This window comes from Podarcis gaigeae (assembly GCF_964106915.1).
Source record: "Podarcis gaigeae genome assembly, chromosome: 11".
Lineage (NCBI taxonomy): Eukaryota > Metazoa > Chordata > Lepidosauria > Squamata > Lacertidae > Podarcis > Podarcis gaigeae.
The window spans coordinates 54,554,499-54,573,086 of record NC_139687.1 but is presented as its reverse complement, the minus strand read 5'-3'; the positions used below and the strand labels follow the sequence as shown (position 1 = coordinate 54,573,086).

The window sequence follows — 18,588 nt, the reverse complement described above, 5'->3', positions numbered from 1 at the left end:
GGGTTAGGGGGCGCAAATTACTTGCCTTGCCCCGGGTGCTGACAACCCACGCCACGCCACTGCTCCCGCCACTCGTCTTTGTCCAGCCAGTCCGCGATACCAATGTGTGTGAGCAACATGGTATCACTATCGTGGCGAGATCAAACATGGGAGAAGATTTCTGCCCTTCTTGCACTGTGGCACAAAGGCCTGCGATCCCCGCCCCCATCATCCTCGCCTTGCCCTCACTCCAGACGCTTCAAGTACTTGGGTTGCGTAAAATGTAGTAAATTTTTATGTGGCTATTGCGCTAAGGATGCCGCTGATGTACCTCATTGCCAAAGGCGCAAGGAACGGACCTGTCAGTGAGTTGCACGGTTTAACTTTGTGCTTCATTGAAGAATTGCGCAGTGCCCCTCCCATCTCCCTCCATTCACTTTCTCCAGCTCTCAGTTATTTGGGAAAGGAGGGAGCAGAATTCCAGAGGGAAAGGCACGGGCTGCACCAGCCTCCGGCTGCTCTCCTGAGCGTCTCCCTCTCCTAGGCAATCTCCTAGCCTCGTGTCGCGACGCCCCGCCTCAAGTCTCGCCTCTCCGCGCCGCCTCCCTTCCTCGAGGTGGGTGTGTGGCGTTTTCATTCAGACTTTTTGGCCGGCTTGCTCTTGACGTCAGGGAGGCGTGACCAATCAGAACCCCGGATCCCGGGCCTACAGAGTCCCATCCCCATCTGGCCATGGGTCAGGTGACGCTCCCACTTGCCTATTTAGAAACGACCCCCCCTTGCCGGTTGCTCCGCTTGGTTGCTGCGCCTTTGCGCTTGCAAGTTAGTTGCTCCGCTCCCTGCGCGCGCGCGCGCCTCTCGCCTCTTTCTCCACTTCCATCTCCTCCTCCGAGAGAGAAAGCCCGGTGCTTTGCCGTTTCTGCAGGCTCAGTATCATCTCGCCTCCTTTCCCCCCCAAAGCAAAAGAAAAAAAAGAAGAAAAAGCCGGCTCTGAAGAAGTCTGAGCAGCCTCAGCAAGTGCAGCATCGGAAGGAGGAGGCGGAAAAGACGACTCGGCGTTTGCTGGAGCGATGAGAACTTTTGCCGTCCTGTTGTGCATCGCTCTCGCCTCTTGCGCGCCCCGGGAGGACGCCTTGCAAGCGGAGAGGGACCCCCAGGGAGGTAAGCGGGGGCTGCAGGGTGCGGGGCTGCCCTATTTTGAAGAGCAAAAAAGAGGACACTTTCGCCAACTTCTACTTTTAACTATGGATCGCTATGACGATCCATGAAAAAAAAAGGACGTGTCCTGGGGGAAAAAACGGACATATGGCAGCCCTAGCAGGGTGACTTTCTCCCTGGGGCGGTGGCGGGACAAATTGGGTGATGGGATAGCAGACGGGTAGGGAGCCGCGCGCAGCCAGCCTGCTTATGGTGCACCTTTTGCCTGTTGCGCGTTAGTGGTGTGCGGCGCACCTGGTGCTGGGATGCGCGAGACCTGAGTTGCTTTTTCGTTCTGGAGATGTGGATTTCATTGCCGGCATCTGCAAGGAGTTCCACTCGAGTTGGCCTTTGCGGTTCCTTCCAACTTTGCGATTCTGTGTTTCGTTTCTGGAGCTGGAATGGGCGTGTTTGTGGGAGAAAGAGAGAGAGAGACAGCTAAACGTGAAAGTGTGAGACAATTGTAAGGTTTGTGGTCGTTAAGCGATACGAGCGCGGCTTTAAGCCTCGTGTTTGGAACTCCCCAGACCAACAAAGGGAACGGGAGCATTTCGCCGGTGGGGAAAGGCAAGCGGAGCGCATCTCTTGCCTCGCCGCCGAGGCGATGCCTGCCTTTAACTTTCAGCTGAGGCGGTGAAAAGCGCGGACGTGATTTGCTGTTGGGTGAGCTCTCTACTGCATCTTGTAATGCGTGAAAGAGCAGCTGAACTCTGTGTCATCTGGTCCCCTGCTTCTAAACCACGACGCCTTCTGTCTAGCTTTGTGATCCTGGGTCTGGCTCATAAAGTGTTTAAAAACCTTGCTCTTCCAAGCGGACACTCGGTGCAAGCCCCGTCGAAAAGAATGGGGAATGTTACAAGGGCGCAACTATAGCCTTTTCTCTAACGGCGCCTGCATAGGGGAACACCACACCGGGTTGTGCCTGTGTAGAATCAGCTGCTATTTCAGAAACTTAGCCTGTGATTGTAGGACAATTTACCTGGAAGTTATCTCCATTGAACTTAGTTGTACTTCTGAGTAGAGATTGAATTGCGCTTGCAAGTGCCTTATTTTAGCCTGCCGTTCGATTGACGATGGGCTTGCAGTGCTACTGATTTATAGCACCAGCGTCTCATATTTAATGGAGCTGATGATCAAGGTTCTTCCGCTATTAATAGCAAGTGCCTAAAGAGAGAATCTTTCGCTATGTCCTGAGTTTTTAATTTTAAATCTGGCTAGAGGCAAGGCTAATAAGTCCATGGATGACAGCTAGCCGGTGCTTTTATTTTTAATTTAAAACCTCAAAGCCTAGCTTGAATTTTACCGCCTGCTCAGCAAGCCCTCTTTATGCTTGGTGATTGTTTGCCTTGCATGGTGAAAAAGACTCCCTTTTGGTCACATGCTTAGAAGCTGGTGATTGTTCTCGCATTCTAGATTTTAACTAGAGGTTTCTTTTTGGGGGGCGGGGTGGAATCTAGCAGTTTCTTTTTGGGGGAAGGGGAAGATCTAGGGGCAATGAACCCTGGCATATATTCAAACTGCACATCAAAGCTTCTTACACTATGGCAGCATGGCTTTGATGCTGAAAACTTGACCTGCCTCTGTAAGACCTTAAATAAGTGCTGCTAAGCATGACGATGGGGGATGTGAAGATTCTGGGCCCATTTTCCCAGGAGTAAGCACTGCTTAGAGGGCAAGCATGAAAACAAGTGGAGACTCAGGCTGCGCACACCATGCATTGAAAGCATTTTAACCACGCAAAGAAGCCTGGGAATTGTAGTGTATTGATGGTGCTTGGAGCTGTAGCTTTATTTGGGGCAAGGTGGCGCTGTGGGTAAAAGCCTCAGCGCCTAGGACTTGCCGATCGAAAGGTCGGCGGTTCGAATCCCTGCGGCGGGGTGCGCTCCCGCTGCTCGGTCCCAGCGCCTGCCAACCTAGCAGTTCGAAAGCACCTCCGGGTGCAAGTAGATAGATAGGGACCGCTTACCAGCGGGAAGGTAAACGGCGTTTCCGTGTGCGGAAGCCAGAGTAGCAATGTCACGCTGGCCACGTGACCCGGAAGTGTCTCCGGACAGCGCTGGCCCCTGGCCTCTTGAGTGAGATGGGCGCACAACCCCAGAGTCTGTCAAGACTAAACCCGTACGGGCAGGGGTACCTTTACCTTTACCTTTTACAACTCCCAGAATTCTTTGGGAGAAAAGACGGGGGCTTTAACTGTATTGTGTGCCTGCAGCCTGAGTTTTGTACGAATCCAAGAGCTCACCGCTTGATGTGCTCCTGGTGCCCTCTGTTATCTTGCAGGCAACCTGTCAGAAATCCTAAATCAGGGGCACTCTCTGCCTCAGCTGCTGACGTGTGCTTAACCTAGGCTGCTGAACTGGTTCTGTGACTTACCATAAAAAGTAAGTCAGTGTGCCACTAAGGTGTAACTCCATGTACTTGATTGCGTCTGAAATTCACTGTTTCTACTGATGTGTTTTGCAAATGCAGCTTAAACTGGGAAGTATTCCTTGTTTGGATAAGCTGGTCGCTTCTGCTGCCTTAAGGAGGGAAAGGACAGGTTTCTGGATTTTTCTTGATATTAAACTGGCATAGAGGATATATTAGGATTAAGAGATACATTGGGATTTTTGCATGGAAATAGAGTGTTGGTCAAAAGCCAAAACAAAAAAAAATCCTTCCAGTAGCACCTTAAAGACCAACTAAGTTAGTTCTTGGTATGAGCTTTCGTGTGCATGCACACTTCTTCAGATACTGATCAAAAGCCAGTTCTGAATGTGTAGGAAGAGTGCGCGTCTAATTGAATCATGCATGTAATGAGCAATTTTCTCCCGAATTTGAGTTTAAATGGAATTCATGGCAGTATTCTCTTTCCGCAAGCTGTGTGTGTGTGTGTGAAATATTTGCAGCGTTTTAATCTCCTGCAGTTACGGGACGCAGGTGGCGCTGTGGGTTAAAGCCTCAGCGCCTAGGACTTGCCGATCAAAAGGTCGGCGGTTCGAATCCCTGCGGCAGGGTGCGCTCCCGCTGCTTGGTCCCAGCGCCTGCCAACCTAGCAGTTCGAAAGCACCTCCGGGTGCAAGTAGATAAATAGGGACCGCTTACCAGCGGGAAGGTAAACGGCGTTTCCGTGTGCGGCTCTGGCTCGCCAGAGCAGCGATGTCACACTGGCCACGTGACCCGGACAGCGCTGGCCCCTGGCCTCTTGAGTGAGATGGGCGCACAACCCCAGAGTCTGTCAAGACTGGCCCGTACGGGCAGGGGTACCTTTACCTTTACCTTTAATCTCCTGCAGTTACTGAATCCAAGGGGTTGAAACACAGAGCTATGGCAGTGCTTCTCAAAGTGGGTGGTACTACCCCCGGGGGGGGTGTTGGAGGGATTACTTAGGGGGTTGCCAGGTTGGCTATTGGACTTTGAGAAGCTGGTATCGTCACTGGCGGAGGAAGGGGGGTGCGGTGGGTGTGGCCGGCCCCGGGTGTCATCCCTGGGGGGGAGTGACATTGCCACCCCGCCTTCCTGGGCTGCTCGCTGCTCACCACGGGTGGCACCCCCTGGGACGCTTGCCATTGGCGGCTAGCCCCACCCCTGCAGCTGCTAGCCCCGGGTGCACAGTGCGCCGCTCCAAGTGCCGGAGCAGTTATCTCCGCCTCTGGGTATCATTGGATCAAGTTCATCAATTTTTCTGAATTAATTCAAGTAAACAGGACTTTGGATAAATGTGCAATTGATTGTTACTGTTTAGAAATTCATCGTGTTATTATCTTCCTTAGTCGGTTGTGCAAACGGCTACTCTGAATCATGAGTTTTATAGGGTAGGGTAGGAGGCATTGGAATGAGTTTATGAAACGAAAGGGAGGAGGTGGCCTGAGTAAGTTCGGAAACCACTGAGCTAGAATCTTGGTGTAAATTTGGATGAGGACAGGATGGCCTGCCATGGTCTGCAGGAGACTATAAGATCGTGCACACGTTAATCTTCATATCATAGAATCACAGAATTGGAATGGACTGCAAAGGGCCATTTAATCCAACACCTTGCAGTGCAAGAACCACACCTAAGATTTGGACTTTGCTTCCATTCTGTCCTCCACTTGTGTTTAGCACCCTGTATGCACCTAGCCTCTGTGCATACCAACTCTGTGCACAGTTTCAGGCCCTGGCCCTGAAATTTGTGGGTGCCCAAACCCCTTCATGGGGAATTTTGCAGGTCCTCGGGCACCCAGTTGGCACTGGGTGATTTGGCACAGTTCTCAGTTGCACCCAAAAAGCCCATGTGCATGCAGTTTAGGACTGTGCCTGCATTATGATGAACGCACAGAGAGAGCGTGTGAGGCTCGTGGGCATGATTCCCTGTCCCGCTCTATGCTTGTCAGCTGCACATGGCGGAAATGTGTGCACAGTCCTTAAGTGTGCATATTCCCCAACTCTCTACACCTGCCCCCTAGTCCGTGTATGGGTGGGTTTCAGGGTCTGGATATGATCTGACTGTTGGGAGTGGTGGAGAGGAGATAAATTATGTTTTGATGTGTGAGCTTGCACTGCAAGGAGCGGGGGGGACACTGTGCTTTCCCAGATGTTGTTGCTTGACTCCAGCTCCCATCAGCCCAGCCAACATGGCCGATGGTCAGAAATGATGGGAGTTGTAGTCCAGCTGCCTCTGGAGAGCACAGCATTGGCTACCCCATTAGAATTCCTGCTCCATGATTGCAGTCATGGGATTGTTGTCTATCATATGACGGTGTATGTTTTGACTCCACAGAGTGGGAAGTGACAGAGACAGGATGTTTGTGTTACTGTGTTCTGTGAAGTGGGACTATTGTCTTTGTTCTTTCTCTTTGCTGTCTGATGCTAGAGAGAGAGGGGGCCATGTTGCAGTGCTCTGTGTGTGTTTATATGTAAATGAAGTAGATTAGCCAAAATGCTGAGTTGCTGAGGTCTGTCATGCAAGCTGCGAAGACTCTGCGGATGTGTGCCGATGTCTGTTGGCATTGGTCGCTGTGATCTTCGGGCTGAAGAAAGCTTTTGAAGCTCCCGAACGATCGACCAGGAGGGAGAGAACATGCCAGTCGGGCATGTGTCTCTGCCAGGGTCCTACTCAAGTGTAGGACGAGCTCCTGACAACCCCTGCTATACCTGGTTGTGGAGAACGTGATCATGTAAGCTTGTAGACTTTAGCTCAAAGTTGTGGGCCTGTGCAGATGAAATGTGGGCATATGGAAGCCCACCTGCACATATGAGACAAGGGTACCTGCTCTAAAACTGCAAAGTAGTTTTGGTAGTAATGCATGATAGTGACCAGTGCTATTTTTATAGAAAAAGAAGTGCCGGAACTCACCATGAACACCTCCCTTGTTCTCTTATAATGGCAATGGCACCCAGCTAAGAGGTGCCAGAACTGAGTTCTGGTGAGTTTCCGCTGAAAAAAAGCCCTAGCTGTGGCTGCCGGTTCCTTAGGGCTCACACCTTACCTTTAGATCTCTGCAAACTGTCCAGTTTTTATGCAATTTATTCATCCCTTGCTGGGTGATGCTAACCAGTAATAGGGTAGCCATATTTCAAACAGTGGAAATCCAGACAGAAAAGCTGTTAAGCTCTTTCGGCAAAATCACAAAAAAATGCCGGTTTTGAGCTATTTTCATTGAAAATCAGCCCAAACGGCACTGCCGACATTGGCTGCCATATGCCCAGATTTTACTGGACAGTTGTACCGATTTCCACCCGGACACTGCTGCCGACTTCAGTATTCTGGATATGTCCGGGAAATTCCAAACGTATGGAAACCCTAACCAGTACGTGCTTATGTTTCAGATGTTGGTGTTTCTCAGCTGCTAAAGCCAGCAGAACCACCGAAAGTTCTCAAGCTGCCGGTGAAATTCAATGTCCGCACTTCTAGGGACCTAGAAGACAAAGGCTGCTACCTCACTACGGGCCAAGACCAGCATTTGGAAGAGTGCAAGTTTAACGTCTCTGCTAAAAGCTTCTTCGTTATTCATGGATGGGCGGTAAGTAGAATAGAGCTCTTTGCTGCTTCGTGTTGCTCTTAGCATAAGAGGAACTCTCTCTCTCTGTGTGTGTGTGTGTGTGTGTGTGTGTGTGTGTGTGTGTATCCATCCATCCTATGGCATTTTGTGTGTGGGTTGCTGATCCTCAATCCATTGTTTTTAAAGCCATAAACACTTGAGGGAAACCAGCTTTTCACTTGGGTTGACTCCATTTGAGGGCTCTGGGTGAAACATTCTGCTTGGTGCTGAGTAACTGGGAAAATAGTGTCCACGGTGGTGGCATGGGTGGGGCATCGTTGATCTCCTGGCTTATCAACACAGTGTAAGGTTATATCATATTTCAAAATCTGGAAGTAAGAATTGTTGGAGGAAATGTGGAGTGATGGGAACATACAGTCATATGTGGTGGGATTGTCCATTAGTTAATGAATTCTGGAAACAGATTGGTATAGAAATATCGGGACTTGTGGGTAGGAAGGTGGAAATATCTAAATTAATGGTTCTTATTAGCCTGAGCAGCACCGAGTTAGAAACAAAAGAGGAATGTAAATAGGTAAAATTGACGGTAACTGCAGCCAGACAGGTTATAGCGAGTAATTGGGAAAATGCAGAAGAGCTAGGGGTGAACCAATGGAGGGGAAAATTGAAAAATATTATAATCTTAGAATATCTAACTGTGAAGAAGCATAAAATGAAAGGGTTTATTGTTATAACACATTTGAAATTGGGTAACATGATAAAATGAAAGATACAACAAGTATTGAAACAAGTTAACAAATTGCTGATGTTATGTATCACAGAGAATGCAGGGTTGGGAGGATGTGGGGAAGTCCAGTAGACTTGGAAAAAAGAACAAGAAAATTTGTAACCTTTCTACTTTACTCTTATAATATGTTCTTTATTCTTTTTTCTGTATTTCACAAACTCAATAAAAAATATTATTAAAAAAATGAAAGCGTTTATTGTGAGTGAGAAGGAGGAGGATTGGTTTGAGAAGATATTGAATTAATTTGGGCAGGTTTGAACAATTTGGGGCAATTAAAATGTTAAAAGTTAAATAAACCTTGTGGAGGGAGGAGTGTTAAGGTATATACAATTGTACATATGGTTGATTTGAAGATGTTATTATTGATTATGTATACCCAATGTATCAGCCGCCTGGGGGGTTTTACTGTTTGTTTTCACTGTTTGTGTTTTGGTTGTTGGTAAAAAAAATAAATTAAAAAAACCAACACAGTGGGTGACTGATGCTCTCAAAGAGGGAAGGTGCATGGAGCTTGGCTTGATCCAGTGCACAGTGTGGGGGGCATCAAATTGGCACTGCATTGACCACATTGGCCCAAGCTACCTACCCCTTTCCCTCTCTGTACATGCCAACGACCCACCGTGTGGGAAAGCCTGGAGAGCAACAGTAACTTTGCCTTATGTACCAATCTGAGCCCTTTGGCAGAACTCGTGAGTTGGAGTTCTACATCTGACGGAGAGGGCCAAGACAGCTGCTGACCTCCAACTCCCATCAGCTGCAGCCAGCATTTCCAAGAGTGGGGGATGCTGGGAGTTGTAGTCCGGCAACTTCTGGAGGTCCTGTTCTACCTGCTGTGATATTAGTCAACAGTTGCCGTTCACTCCCTGGACTAGCCATGCAACCTACTGCCAATGTACCCTTGCACTCGCCCCATCTGTGCAGTATGTGTGGCAGTTCTATGCACAGACCTCCCCTATGTGTGAGGAAACCTGGATAGCTCAGTTGGTTAGAGCGTGGTGCTGATAATGCCAAGGTTATAAGTTCGATCCCCATGTGGGGCAGCTGCATGTTCCTGCCTTGCAGGCAGTTGGACTTGAAGGTCCTTAGGGTCCAATCCAATTCTACCGTATTTTTCGCTCTATTGGACACACCCGACCATAAGACGCACCTTGTTTTAGAGGGGGAGAACAAGGGGGAAAAAATTCTCTCCCTCTCTGCTCAGCACCCCTTCAGCGAAGTGGCAGGAGAAACAGAGCCCCTTCCATTTCTCCTCCTGCTTCGCTGAAGGGGCGCTGCGCAGCTCTCCCTCTCTGCTGAAGCCAGGATTGTCTTGCTCTCCCGGCTTCAGCAAAAGCAACGCGAAGCCTCCGGAGCGTGGAGGGAGCGCTCCCTCTGCACTTCGGAGGCTTCGCGTTGCTATCGCTGAAGCCAAGGAGCCTTCATTCGCTCCATAGGACGCACACACATTTCCCCTTAATTTTTGGAGGGGGAAAAGTGCGTCCTACAGAGCAAAAAATACGGTACATTTCTATGATTCTTTGAAACCCTTTGGTGAACTTATGTAGGAAAGGCAGGTGTCTGTAAGGGGCTCAACACTTCCTAGTTAATTCCTGCTGGCTTTGATATTTGACCTGGGAACTTCCTGATTCACAGCTTGGTGGTGTTGTTTTTAAAGCCACTAGCTTAAGTTTAACAGAATAAGGTGTGAGAGATGAGGTGACTGGTGTTAGGTGACTCCTAGCGTGAAATTCTAAACCATAAACCTCTCTCAGGCACTTGGTTTGTCAGTTCTAACCTTCAGCCAAAACCCTCAAAGGCTCCCAACACAGCACATTAAAAACACTATAAAAACCCTGCAAGAAACACGTAGGCACTGATTCCTCTCAGTCCTCAGAAAGCCAAGATACTTCTCTTTTAAAAAATTGAAATAAAATAAAAATTATTGCAAAGTAAATACATCAATACCAAACCATACATGAAGAATAACATAAAAAAGAAAGAAGAAAAAGAAAAATGCAAAGAGAAGCAGACAGTAAAAGAATAAAGAAAAGTATAATATTTCAATACAATAAACACTATTTTACAAAATAATAGTAATAACAGACTTCCATCACTCTCACAACACTTCCTTTCACATTTCATATTTTATCTGTATTTCAGTATTGTTTTCATCTTAATATATAGATATGTATATATGTATGCTTCCCCTTTTCCATTCACGAGGTCATTCTAGACACAGCCAAATTTTTACATTAGAACCTTGTCTTTCTAAATAATCATTCAAGCACTTCCGTTCCTTCTTGACTGTATTCATTGGCTTTAATATTATTATATCCGTCAATTTGGCCAGTTCCAAATATTCACATAATTTACATAACCATTCCTCTTTGGTTGGTACCTGGTTACCCTTCCAGGACTTAGCCACCAGGATTCTCACCGCTGATGTCGTGTACAGAAAGAATTTAGTATTTTCTCTAGGAATATCACTATTCAATATGTTTCTGGTCTTTTGCTATGTGAAGTTCTTAGTAACTATTTTTTATTTCTTCATGGATCCTGTCCCAGAACTTTCTGATCTCTGGACATGTCCACCACATAGGGTAGAAGGTTGCCAAGATACTTCTCTTGCTGGTCCTCCTTTGGCCAGAAAGGAACTAAACATGGATTCTTCTTCCAGATGACTGGCATGTTTGAGAGTTGGCTGGGGAGCGTCGTGTCGGCCTTGCAGGAGCGAGAGAAGGACGCCAATGTGGTGGTGGTCGATTGGCTCCCTCTTGCCCACCAGCTATACACAGATGCTGTGAACTACACACGAGTGGTTGGGAAGGAAGTGGCCAAGCTGCTTAACTGGTTGCAGGTAACTTGCAAGCCGGAAACCTCCCATTTCCTGAGCAGCAAAAACTGCATGGGAAAGCGACCATTGCTCCAGAAATGTCAGCCTGGATGCTGCAGGACCTGGCAGGGGGTGCCAGCAGGCTACGTGCCAAGCTGTTGATTGGTGGGATGGGGCAGTTGGCATTGCTGATGCTGGTGCTTCTCATCCCATGTAAACTGAAACTGCAGGCACCAGAGCCATTGCCCAGAAACCCAGGGTGCATGATCTTCTAATGCTATACAACAGGGATGGTCCTGAAGGTGGTGTTGGGCTCCCATCAGCTCCACCGTGGTCAAAATGCAGTTTGTACAACATTTAAATAAAAAGAATACATACATACAGATGTACTAGACTCAGAATAAGGCAGATTCCACATATCCATAACTGCTTATTTTAATCCATAGTTGCTGATTGGTACGGCTCTTTCTGGACTAAAACACTTCAGGCTGCATGGAAAAGATGGCAGCTTTGAGTGGGCAGCCACCAGGAAGATGAGCAGAATCTGCCTTGCCCATGACACCAGTACATTGGGTTCTAACCTTACCCCAGGCATTTTACAGACACATCGGGGAGCGCTCAGACCCTGTGGTTCCCCTGCAGCTGCCATATAAAATGTCCCCAAGGGGCTGTCCCTAAACATTCACTCTGAATGCATAGTTTTGCTCTTACGTCTTTACCTACCATTGCTTGGGAGAACTTGGCCCGGTTTTGCTTCCCATAACATCAGTTCTGCCTTTTCTTTCTTGGGGGTGGAAAAACCTGCATGAAGCAACTTGCATCACCTAAAGCTGGGGGTGTAGAAAACAGGGATTATTGGCCAAAGGCATCGAATGTTCCTTGCGTCATCAGCTGAAGGCACGGTATATTTCGTAAAGCCAAACCTTTCCTGTTCCTGTGTGCACCCTTCGCATACTCCTTTACCATGACGATTAGCCATGAAGGTTGCGCTCTGCCATTCAGAGTTGGGAAGCAGCAATACTTCTGAACACCAGAACTGGAGAGTTGCTCTTGTATTCGAATCCTGCTGGTGGGTTTCCTAGAGATGTCTGGTCGGCCACTGCGAGAGCAGGATGCTGGCCTAGATGGGCCATCAGCCTGAACCATCAAGCTCTTCTGATGCCCTTGCTAAATTCCGTTCAAAAGTGTTCTTCTTCCACGAGCGACTGGCTTGATCCTGTTCACGTTGCTCTTGCAGGAGAAAGAACGCTTCCAGCTCCAAAACGTCCACCTGATTGGCTACAGCCTGGGGGCCCACGTTGCTGGCTATGCTGGGAACTATGCTATGGGGACAATTGGCAGAATTACAGGTAAGCCAACCAACTTCCCCCTCGCCTGCTATGAATTCGTGTGCGTTGTTGCCTTGTGGTTTTCTGAAACTGCTGAAAGCCCCATCCTCTGCTTGAGGCAGGTTTGTGGCATGTGACCAGTGGCGTAGCGTGGGGGGTGCAGGGGGGGGGCCAGCCGCACCGGGCACAACACCTGGGGGTTAGGGTTAGGGGGCACAAATCCACAGGTTAGGGGGCACAAATCCACTGGTTAGGGGGCGCAGATTACTTGTCTTGCCCCGGGTGCTGACAACCCACGCTATGCCACTGCATGTGACACACCACGTGAATCCCGAATCTGCATGCACAGCCTCAAGGTAAGTCTCGGCTGGAGCAGTTTTGCACTTGGCTGGAAGCTACTCCCAGACAGGCTGGGGTGGTTTGAACTTCCCCTCTCTGCTTGCCTGACGGTGTGGCTCAGACCATGCTAAGTGTGTGGCTCGGTTTGTTAGACCGTGGTTCTGTTGTCGCCAATATCGCAGGTTCAATCCCTGCATATTCCTGCTCTGTGTAAGGAATTGTTGTAAATGAGGATATTGTGGGAATGTTCAGGGAGGCAGGAGAGGATATATTGTTTATTAATATCCTTCCTAACTTGCACTAGCAAGTTCCTTCACTTAGCAGAGTTTCACATTCTCCTTTTAAACGCACAGCGGATAACTGGTTGCAGGCTTGTGTAAGCCTCTCACTATAAGGTTCCTGGTAAGATCCCTTATACCCCTCTTAAAAGAATAAACACACCACAACCTTGTGTAAAGTATATAAAAGAGGGTTTACTCACATTCAGTTCACAGTTGGATCCCTGACGGCAGACTTAATTACAAAGTATATAGATGTGGATCTATCCCATATGGGGACAATCCCAGTGTTGGCTAGAAGCAGTCTCTAGCTAAAAAGCTGCTCCAATGACGGAGGAAGTCAAAGAGAGAGTGTGTGCAGTGTGCCTTGTCCTTTTTGTTACCTGGACAGGTAAGGTCACACCCACCTCTAGTCACATACAAAGGAAGTATGTCCCAGCCAGGAGGAAACAGGAAGTTTTCGACTGGCTGGACCAAACATTCCCCTGCATGTCCACTCTAGGAAAACAAGGAATGTTGTACTTGACTGCTACTTATGCATCACATCCCACAGATAAGGGCTGAGGGTTGCCCCAAAGGCAGAAGGAGCAATTATGGAAAGATAACAGAAATGTCATCTTAGCCCAGTGGCTTATTGCACATCCACTGCTGCTTGCAGCAAACCCAGAGCAGTAGTAAAGACCCTGTGATCCTTGGGGTGTTGTAGAACAACAGTTCCCATCATCCCTAACCATTGGCCGTGCTGCATGGGACTGATGGGAGTTGGAGTCCAATAGCCTCTGGGGGTACTCAAGGTAATCATTCGTGACTCAAGGCCTGGCAGGAGAACGGGGTGATAGAATGGATGGTACCATTTTCAGAATGCAGGTGTGCGTGGCCAAAAAATTGCCAGTTCACAAATGTTAGAAATAGTGATTTTTAAAATGAAGTTGAAATTAGGGGAGGGGCGATTGTTTAGCCTTAGCACCTGAACTGCATTCAGAAGCACACCCCCCCGGTCAGTTCCTGGAATCTCCCGTGAAAATGACTGGAGATGGTAGGAATTGTCCACAACTCTGAAGAGCTGCTGCCAGTCAGTATAGGCAGTGCTGGTCTGAGTGGGGAAATAATCTGGCTTTAGTATACTGTAAGGTAGTTTCCAAGGAAATACCTGCGTCCATCTCAACCGTATTCCTCTGCAGGCTTGGATCCAGCCGGCCCGATGTTCGAAGGAGTTGACCCCAACCGACGCCTCTCTCCCGACGATGCAGACTTTGTGGACGTCTTGCACACGTACACGAGGGAAACGCTGGGGGTCAGCATTGGGATCAAGATGCCTGTGGGTCACATCGACATCTACCCGAATGGAGGAGACGTCCAGCCAGGCTGCGGCTTGAGTGATGTCTTGGGGTCCCTTGCCTATGGAAGTAAGGCTTTCTGCTTGTATTTTGGTGGTGGTGGGCAGGTGGGGGGGGGGTCACACAGATTGCTAACTCTGCCACATCAGAGTAACTTGCCCTTGGTAAGACGCTGTCCTCAGCCTAAGAAGATGCAAACCCTCTAGTTGCAAAATACTTCCTGGCTTACATATATTAAACAGATGCATAGGTGTGTAGGAGGAGGGGATTATTCATTGCAAAACCTGATATGCTAGTATGCAGATCTGGGAAAGCTGTTGCGGTGTAATGACTAACACCGAGGGATGAGTCAATATGCCCCTGGTTTGCTTTCTCCCCTGCTATGAATTCACTATGTGAATTCTTGAGAAAGTCTCTCTCAGCCTCAGCTCCTCTGTTATAAAATTAAGGATGAGGAAGAAAAAATATTTCATTCATGAATCTCTTCCCATTAGACAACTTGAAGCAATTCACAATGTAATAACTCAGGCATCCTCAACCTTCGGCCCTCCAGATGTTTTGGACTACAATTCTCATCATCCCTGACCACTAGTCCTGTTAGCTAGGGATCATGGGAGTTGTAGGCCAAAAACATCTGGAGGGCTGAGGTTGAGGAAGCCTGGTTTATAGACACATCAAGCTATGCTGACATCCTTCTACTTATCTCCTCATGAAACCATAAACGGACTCCTGCCTTTCCTGGCCAATGGGATAAAGGCACTTGTGTGATCTGGCAAGCATTTGCCAAATTCTTTGAATCCTATTAAAATGTTAATGAAAAAATAAAGCCATTTCGGTTCGTGAAACGACTGAAGATTATTAGATGGCCTATATTTAGGCTCTGCATCGCATTTTCGGATGCCTCCTACAACGTACGCTTCCAGTTGCACAGCAGAATTTCTGGCCAGAGGCCTGCCTGGTCCGTGGCCAAGTCTGGCTTGCGCTAAACTACAAAGGACCTAGAGATCTGTAAATCTTGCTGCACGTGTGCCTGCCTTTCCACCACGGAGGTGGAGAATGCTAAACGGCTGGCTTGTTGCCTTACGACTGTTTTCCCTCCTCCTCCCTGTCTGTCCATCTAGATATCGGGGAAGCTGTGAGGTGCGAACACGAACGGTCCGTGCACCTCTTTGTGGACTCCCTTGTGAACAAGGATAAGCAGAGCTTTGCCTTCCAGTGCACGGACTCCAGCCGCTTCCGCAAGGGCATTTGTCTGAGCTGTCGCAAGAACCGCTGCAACGGCATTGGCTACAACGCCAAGAAAATGAGGAACAAGAGGAACACCAAGATGTACTTGAAGACGCGGGCCGACATGCCTTTCAAAGGTAGGCCCTTTTCTTCCTTCGGCGTTCCCGTCAGTCACGGAGAACTTCCGTTTTTATTTGCAGAGGAAGGCAAGCCAGAGTCCGAAGCACTGGAGGGTCTCCTTGCAGATCCCACCTAAAAGGTTGCATGCTGCAAGGGGCAGGTTTCCCTTGCTGAAATGCTGAACCATTGACTTGGGAATGCGGGGCGGGGAGGGCAGTGTGCCTTGGGGGTCATCACTGAGGGGGGTGACCTTTGGCGCGCCGCCTGCCTGCGACTCCTAAGTCTACCCCCAGCCGTCAAGGAAGAGGTGGAGCTGCACCACCTTGCCAGCAGCCTTCCTCCCTTCCCTCTTCCTTTTGACAGCCCCGAGCTGTCAAAAGGAAGAGGGAAGGGAGGAAGGCTGCTGGCAAAGCGCCGTTGCTCCCCCCCCCCCGAGAAAACAGCCCACCATGGGCGGCTTCCTCCACCCCCATGGGTAGTAGTAGTACGACTCATGCAACACATTGGCGACTAATATACACACAACAATTACCAAAAAAAATTATACATTCTTTATCAATCTAGTCTAAGATGAACTGGTTTCAATGGATTTTTCAAATGCTTAACTCAGTCTTTTATTTTCTTTATCTTTTTACCTAAAGCATTTGAAAAATCCATTGAAACCAGGCATTATAAGTTCATCTTAGATTGGGTAGTTCGTAAGTCTCTGTGGCTTTGCACAAAGTTTGTATATTTCACTCAGAAGGTTGATAAAGAATGCATCATTATTTTGGTAATTGTGTGTATATTAGACGCCAACATGTTGCATGAGTTGTACCATCCCCATTCCACGGGTGGCTCACTCTGCCCCCCCTGGGAGGCTCGCCCGCCCCCATGGCCCTGCCCCCAGGTGCACAGCATGTGTGCCGCTCCAGGTGCCGGAACAGCTAGCTCCGCCTCTGATCTATACTCTGTGGGCTGTGTCTGGCAGGTGGACAGAACTCCCTACCCATCAACCATCTGAAATCACAGTGGCACCAAGTGACCCGTTTTTAGTTTAGAGAAGAAGCGAGCAAGAAGTGACATGATAGGAGTTTATAAAATTATGCATTGCAGAGAGAAAGAGGATGGAGCAGGGTTTTCCCCCTCCCTCTTTCATAATACTAGAACTGGTGGACTTCCAGTGAAGCTGAATGTTGGAAGATTCATTGCATACACCAGGAGGTCCTTCTTCACACAGTTAAACTATGGAACTCATGTCTGCAGGAGGCAGTGATGGCCCAAACCTGGATGGCTTTTAGCCACAGTTGGAGGCAGTAATATGAACCCCGCTTCAGACTCCTCAGTCTTGGCAAGTGGGGCTGGTGTCTAATCAGGGCAGGGCCTTCTTTGTCATGGCACCAGCCCTATGCATTGCCTCACCAAGCCAGGTCTGTTGGGCCCCGTCGCTTTGCTGTTTCAGGGTGTGGGTGAAGACCTTGCTTTTAAAAACGGCACCTGGTTAATGGTGCATTTATTTGCCAGCTCATTTCTGTGTTGTTCTTGTGCTGCTGGAATTTGTCAAATGGGTAGCGTTTGCTTATTCATTTGAATGTATCTGTGGGGGTTTTAGGGCATTAATGTGATTTCATTCTGTTTTTCGTTGTTCCTTGGCTGCCTTATAGTGTCTTTGGAGAAATAGGTAGGATAGAATTTCTTTTTTCTTTTTGGTCTTTCTTTAAAGAAAGAAAATCTGGGCGACAGCCAGCCAACTTTTTGGTTCTTGGTGGGAAAAAAAGCCATCATGACATTCATCTAAAAGCTTAAAGAGACATTACATGGGTGATGATCTGCCAGTGGTTTCTTGATAAAAAGCAGCTGTGGAGAGCTGTAATTAGGAGCAGGGGATGGGTGTGGAAAAAGGGATTTTTAACCATTTGTGGGAGCGGCAGTTTTGAGCTGAATGGATGGGAAACGGGCAACGAATACTTTTTCAATTGCACCAGCTCCTTGACTGTTCCTAGAAAACAGCTTCCCTAACTTTCCCAAGAAACCTCTGCCTAAATGCCTACTAACTTCTACTGTCCCCTGCTGCTAAACCCAGTAGCCTCTCCATCGCAAAGTCTGGGCTTTAGCTTAGGTGATAAGGTAAAGGTAAAGGGACGCCTGACCATTAGGTCCAGTCGCGGACGACTCTGGGGTTGCGGCACTCATCTTGCTTTATTGGCTGAGGGAGCCGGCCGGCGTACAGATTCCGGGTCATGTGGCCAGCATGACTAAGCTGCTTCTGGTGAACCAGAGCAGCGCACGGAAATGCCATTTACCTTCCCGCTGGAGCGGTACCTATTTATCTACTTGCTCTTTGACGTGCTTTCGAACTGCTAGGTTGGCAGGAGCAGGGACCGAGGAATGGGAGCTCACCCAGTCGCAGGGATTCGAACCACCAATCTTCTGATCGGCAAGTCCTAGGCTCTGTGGTTTAACCCACAGCGCCACCCGCGTCCCTAGCCTAGGTGATGAGTGCCCCCAAATGGGAGAAAACGATGCCTCCGTCCTAGGCAGATCTGCATTTTCCTACCATTGCAGATGTAAGACATAGCTTGCCCACTAATAAGTTGCTATATCCTTGCTTACCCCATCAGGTGTTTTTTCTCTCTGTAGCAAGGCTACATAGTCAGGGATGTCGGAAGCTGTGGAGTCCTACAGCACCTGTAGGGCCACAGATCCCCTCCCTAATAATAATAATAATAAATAAATAAGTATTTTTAATATTTATATCCTGCCACTCTGGGTGGCTTCCATTACATGTTAAAATGTAATAAAACATCAAACATTAAAAACTAAAAATCTTCAGGAATACCTGTCTGGTCTGGTTTCCCTGCCCATTGATTTTAGAGAAGTATTTGTATTCAGCACCTGCTTCAACTGCCCTGGGTTCCTATTGATAGAAATTTAATAAATGGCCACAAAGTTTTTGTTTTGGTAGGCCTACCCAGATACATAAATCTGGAATGCATTTTAGTATGCAATTTTATTTTGTAATGCGCATTTTCTTAACTGCTGGTCTTGTTCATACTCTTGACGTTTTTATAGGCGACTTGCTTTTTAACTTTGGCCCTTTATTGACAATTTGATGCATATTTTAGATTTTACATACCACGTGCCCCAATGTGGTATACAAATTCTGTTCATTCAATGCGGCCTTGCTCCCTGGTAGCCCCACTAACTCTTAGTCATTATAAGTGCATCATTGCTGTTAGCTTTTA

The 18,588-nt window shown here is 48.1% G+C and overlaps 1 protein-coding gene across 2 annotated transcripts in view; it reads left to right on the top strand.

Annotated features, from left to right (window-relative positions):
* Positions 1–752: 752 nt before the first annotated feature.
* Positions 753–18,588, top strand: part of LIPG (lipase G, endothelial type) — a gene marked incomplete at its 3' end in the record, with an annotated part of 28,817 nt that continues 10,981 nt past the window's right edge. Inside the window, exons 1-6 of one of the 2 annotated variants that reach the window (XM_083702837.1) lie at positions 753–1,140; positions 6,964–7,157; positions 10,580–10,759; positions 11,973–12,084; positions 13,862–14,086; positions 15,139–15,381. In XM_083702837.1, the coding sequence (XP_083558963.1) occupies positions 1,050–1,140; positions 6,964–7,157; positions 10,580–10,759; positions 11,973–12,084; positions 13,862–14,086; positions 15,139–15,381 (1,045 nt within the window). In that variant the 5' untranslated portion in view covers positions 753–1,049. The remainder of the gene's footprint in view (positions 1,141–6,963; positions 7,158–10,579; positions 10,760–11,972; positions 12,085–13,861; positions 14,087–15,138; positions 15,382–18,588) is intronic. The other variant, XM_083702836.1, reaches the window with a different exon arrangement.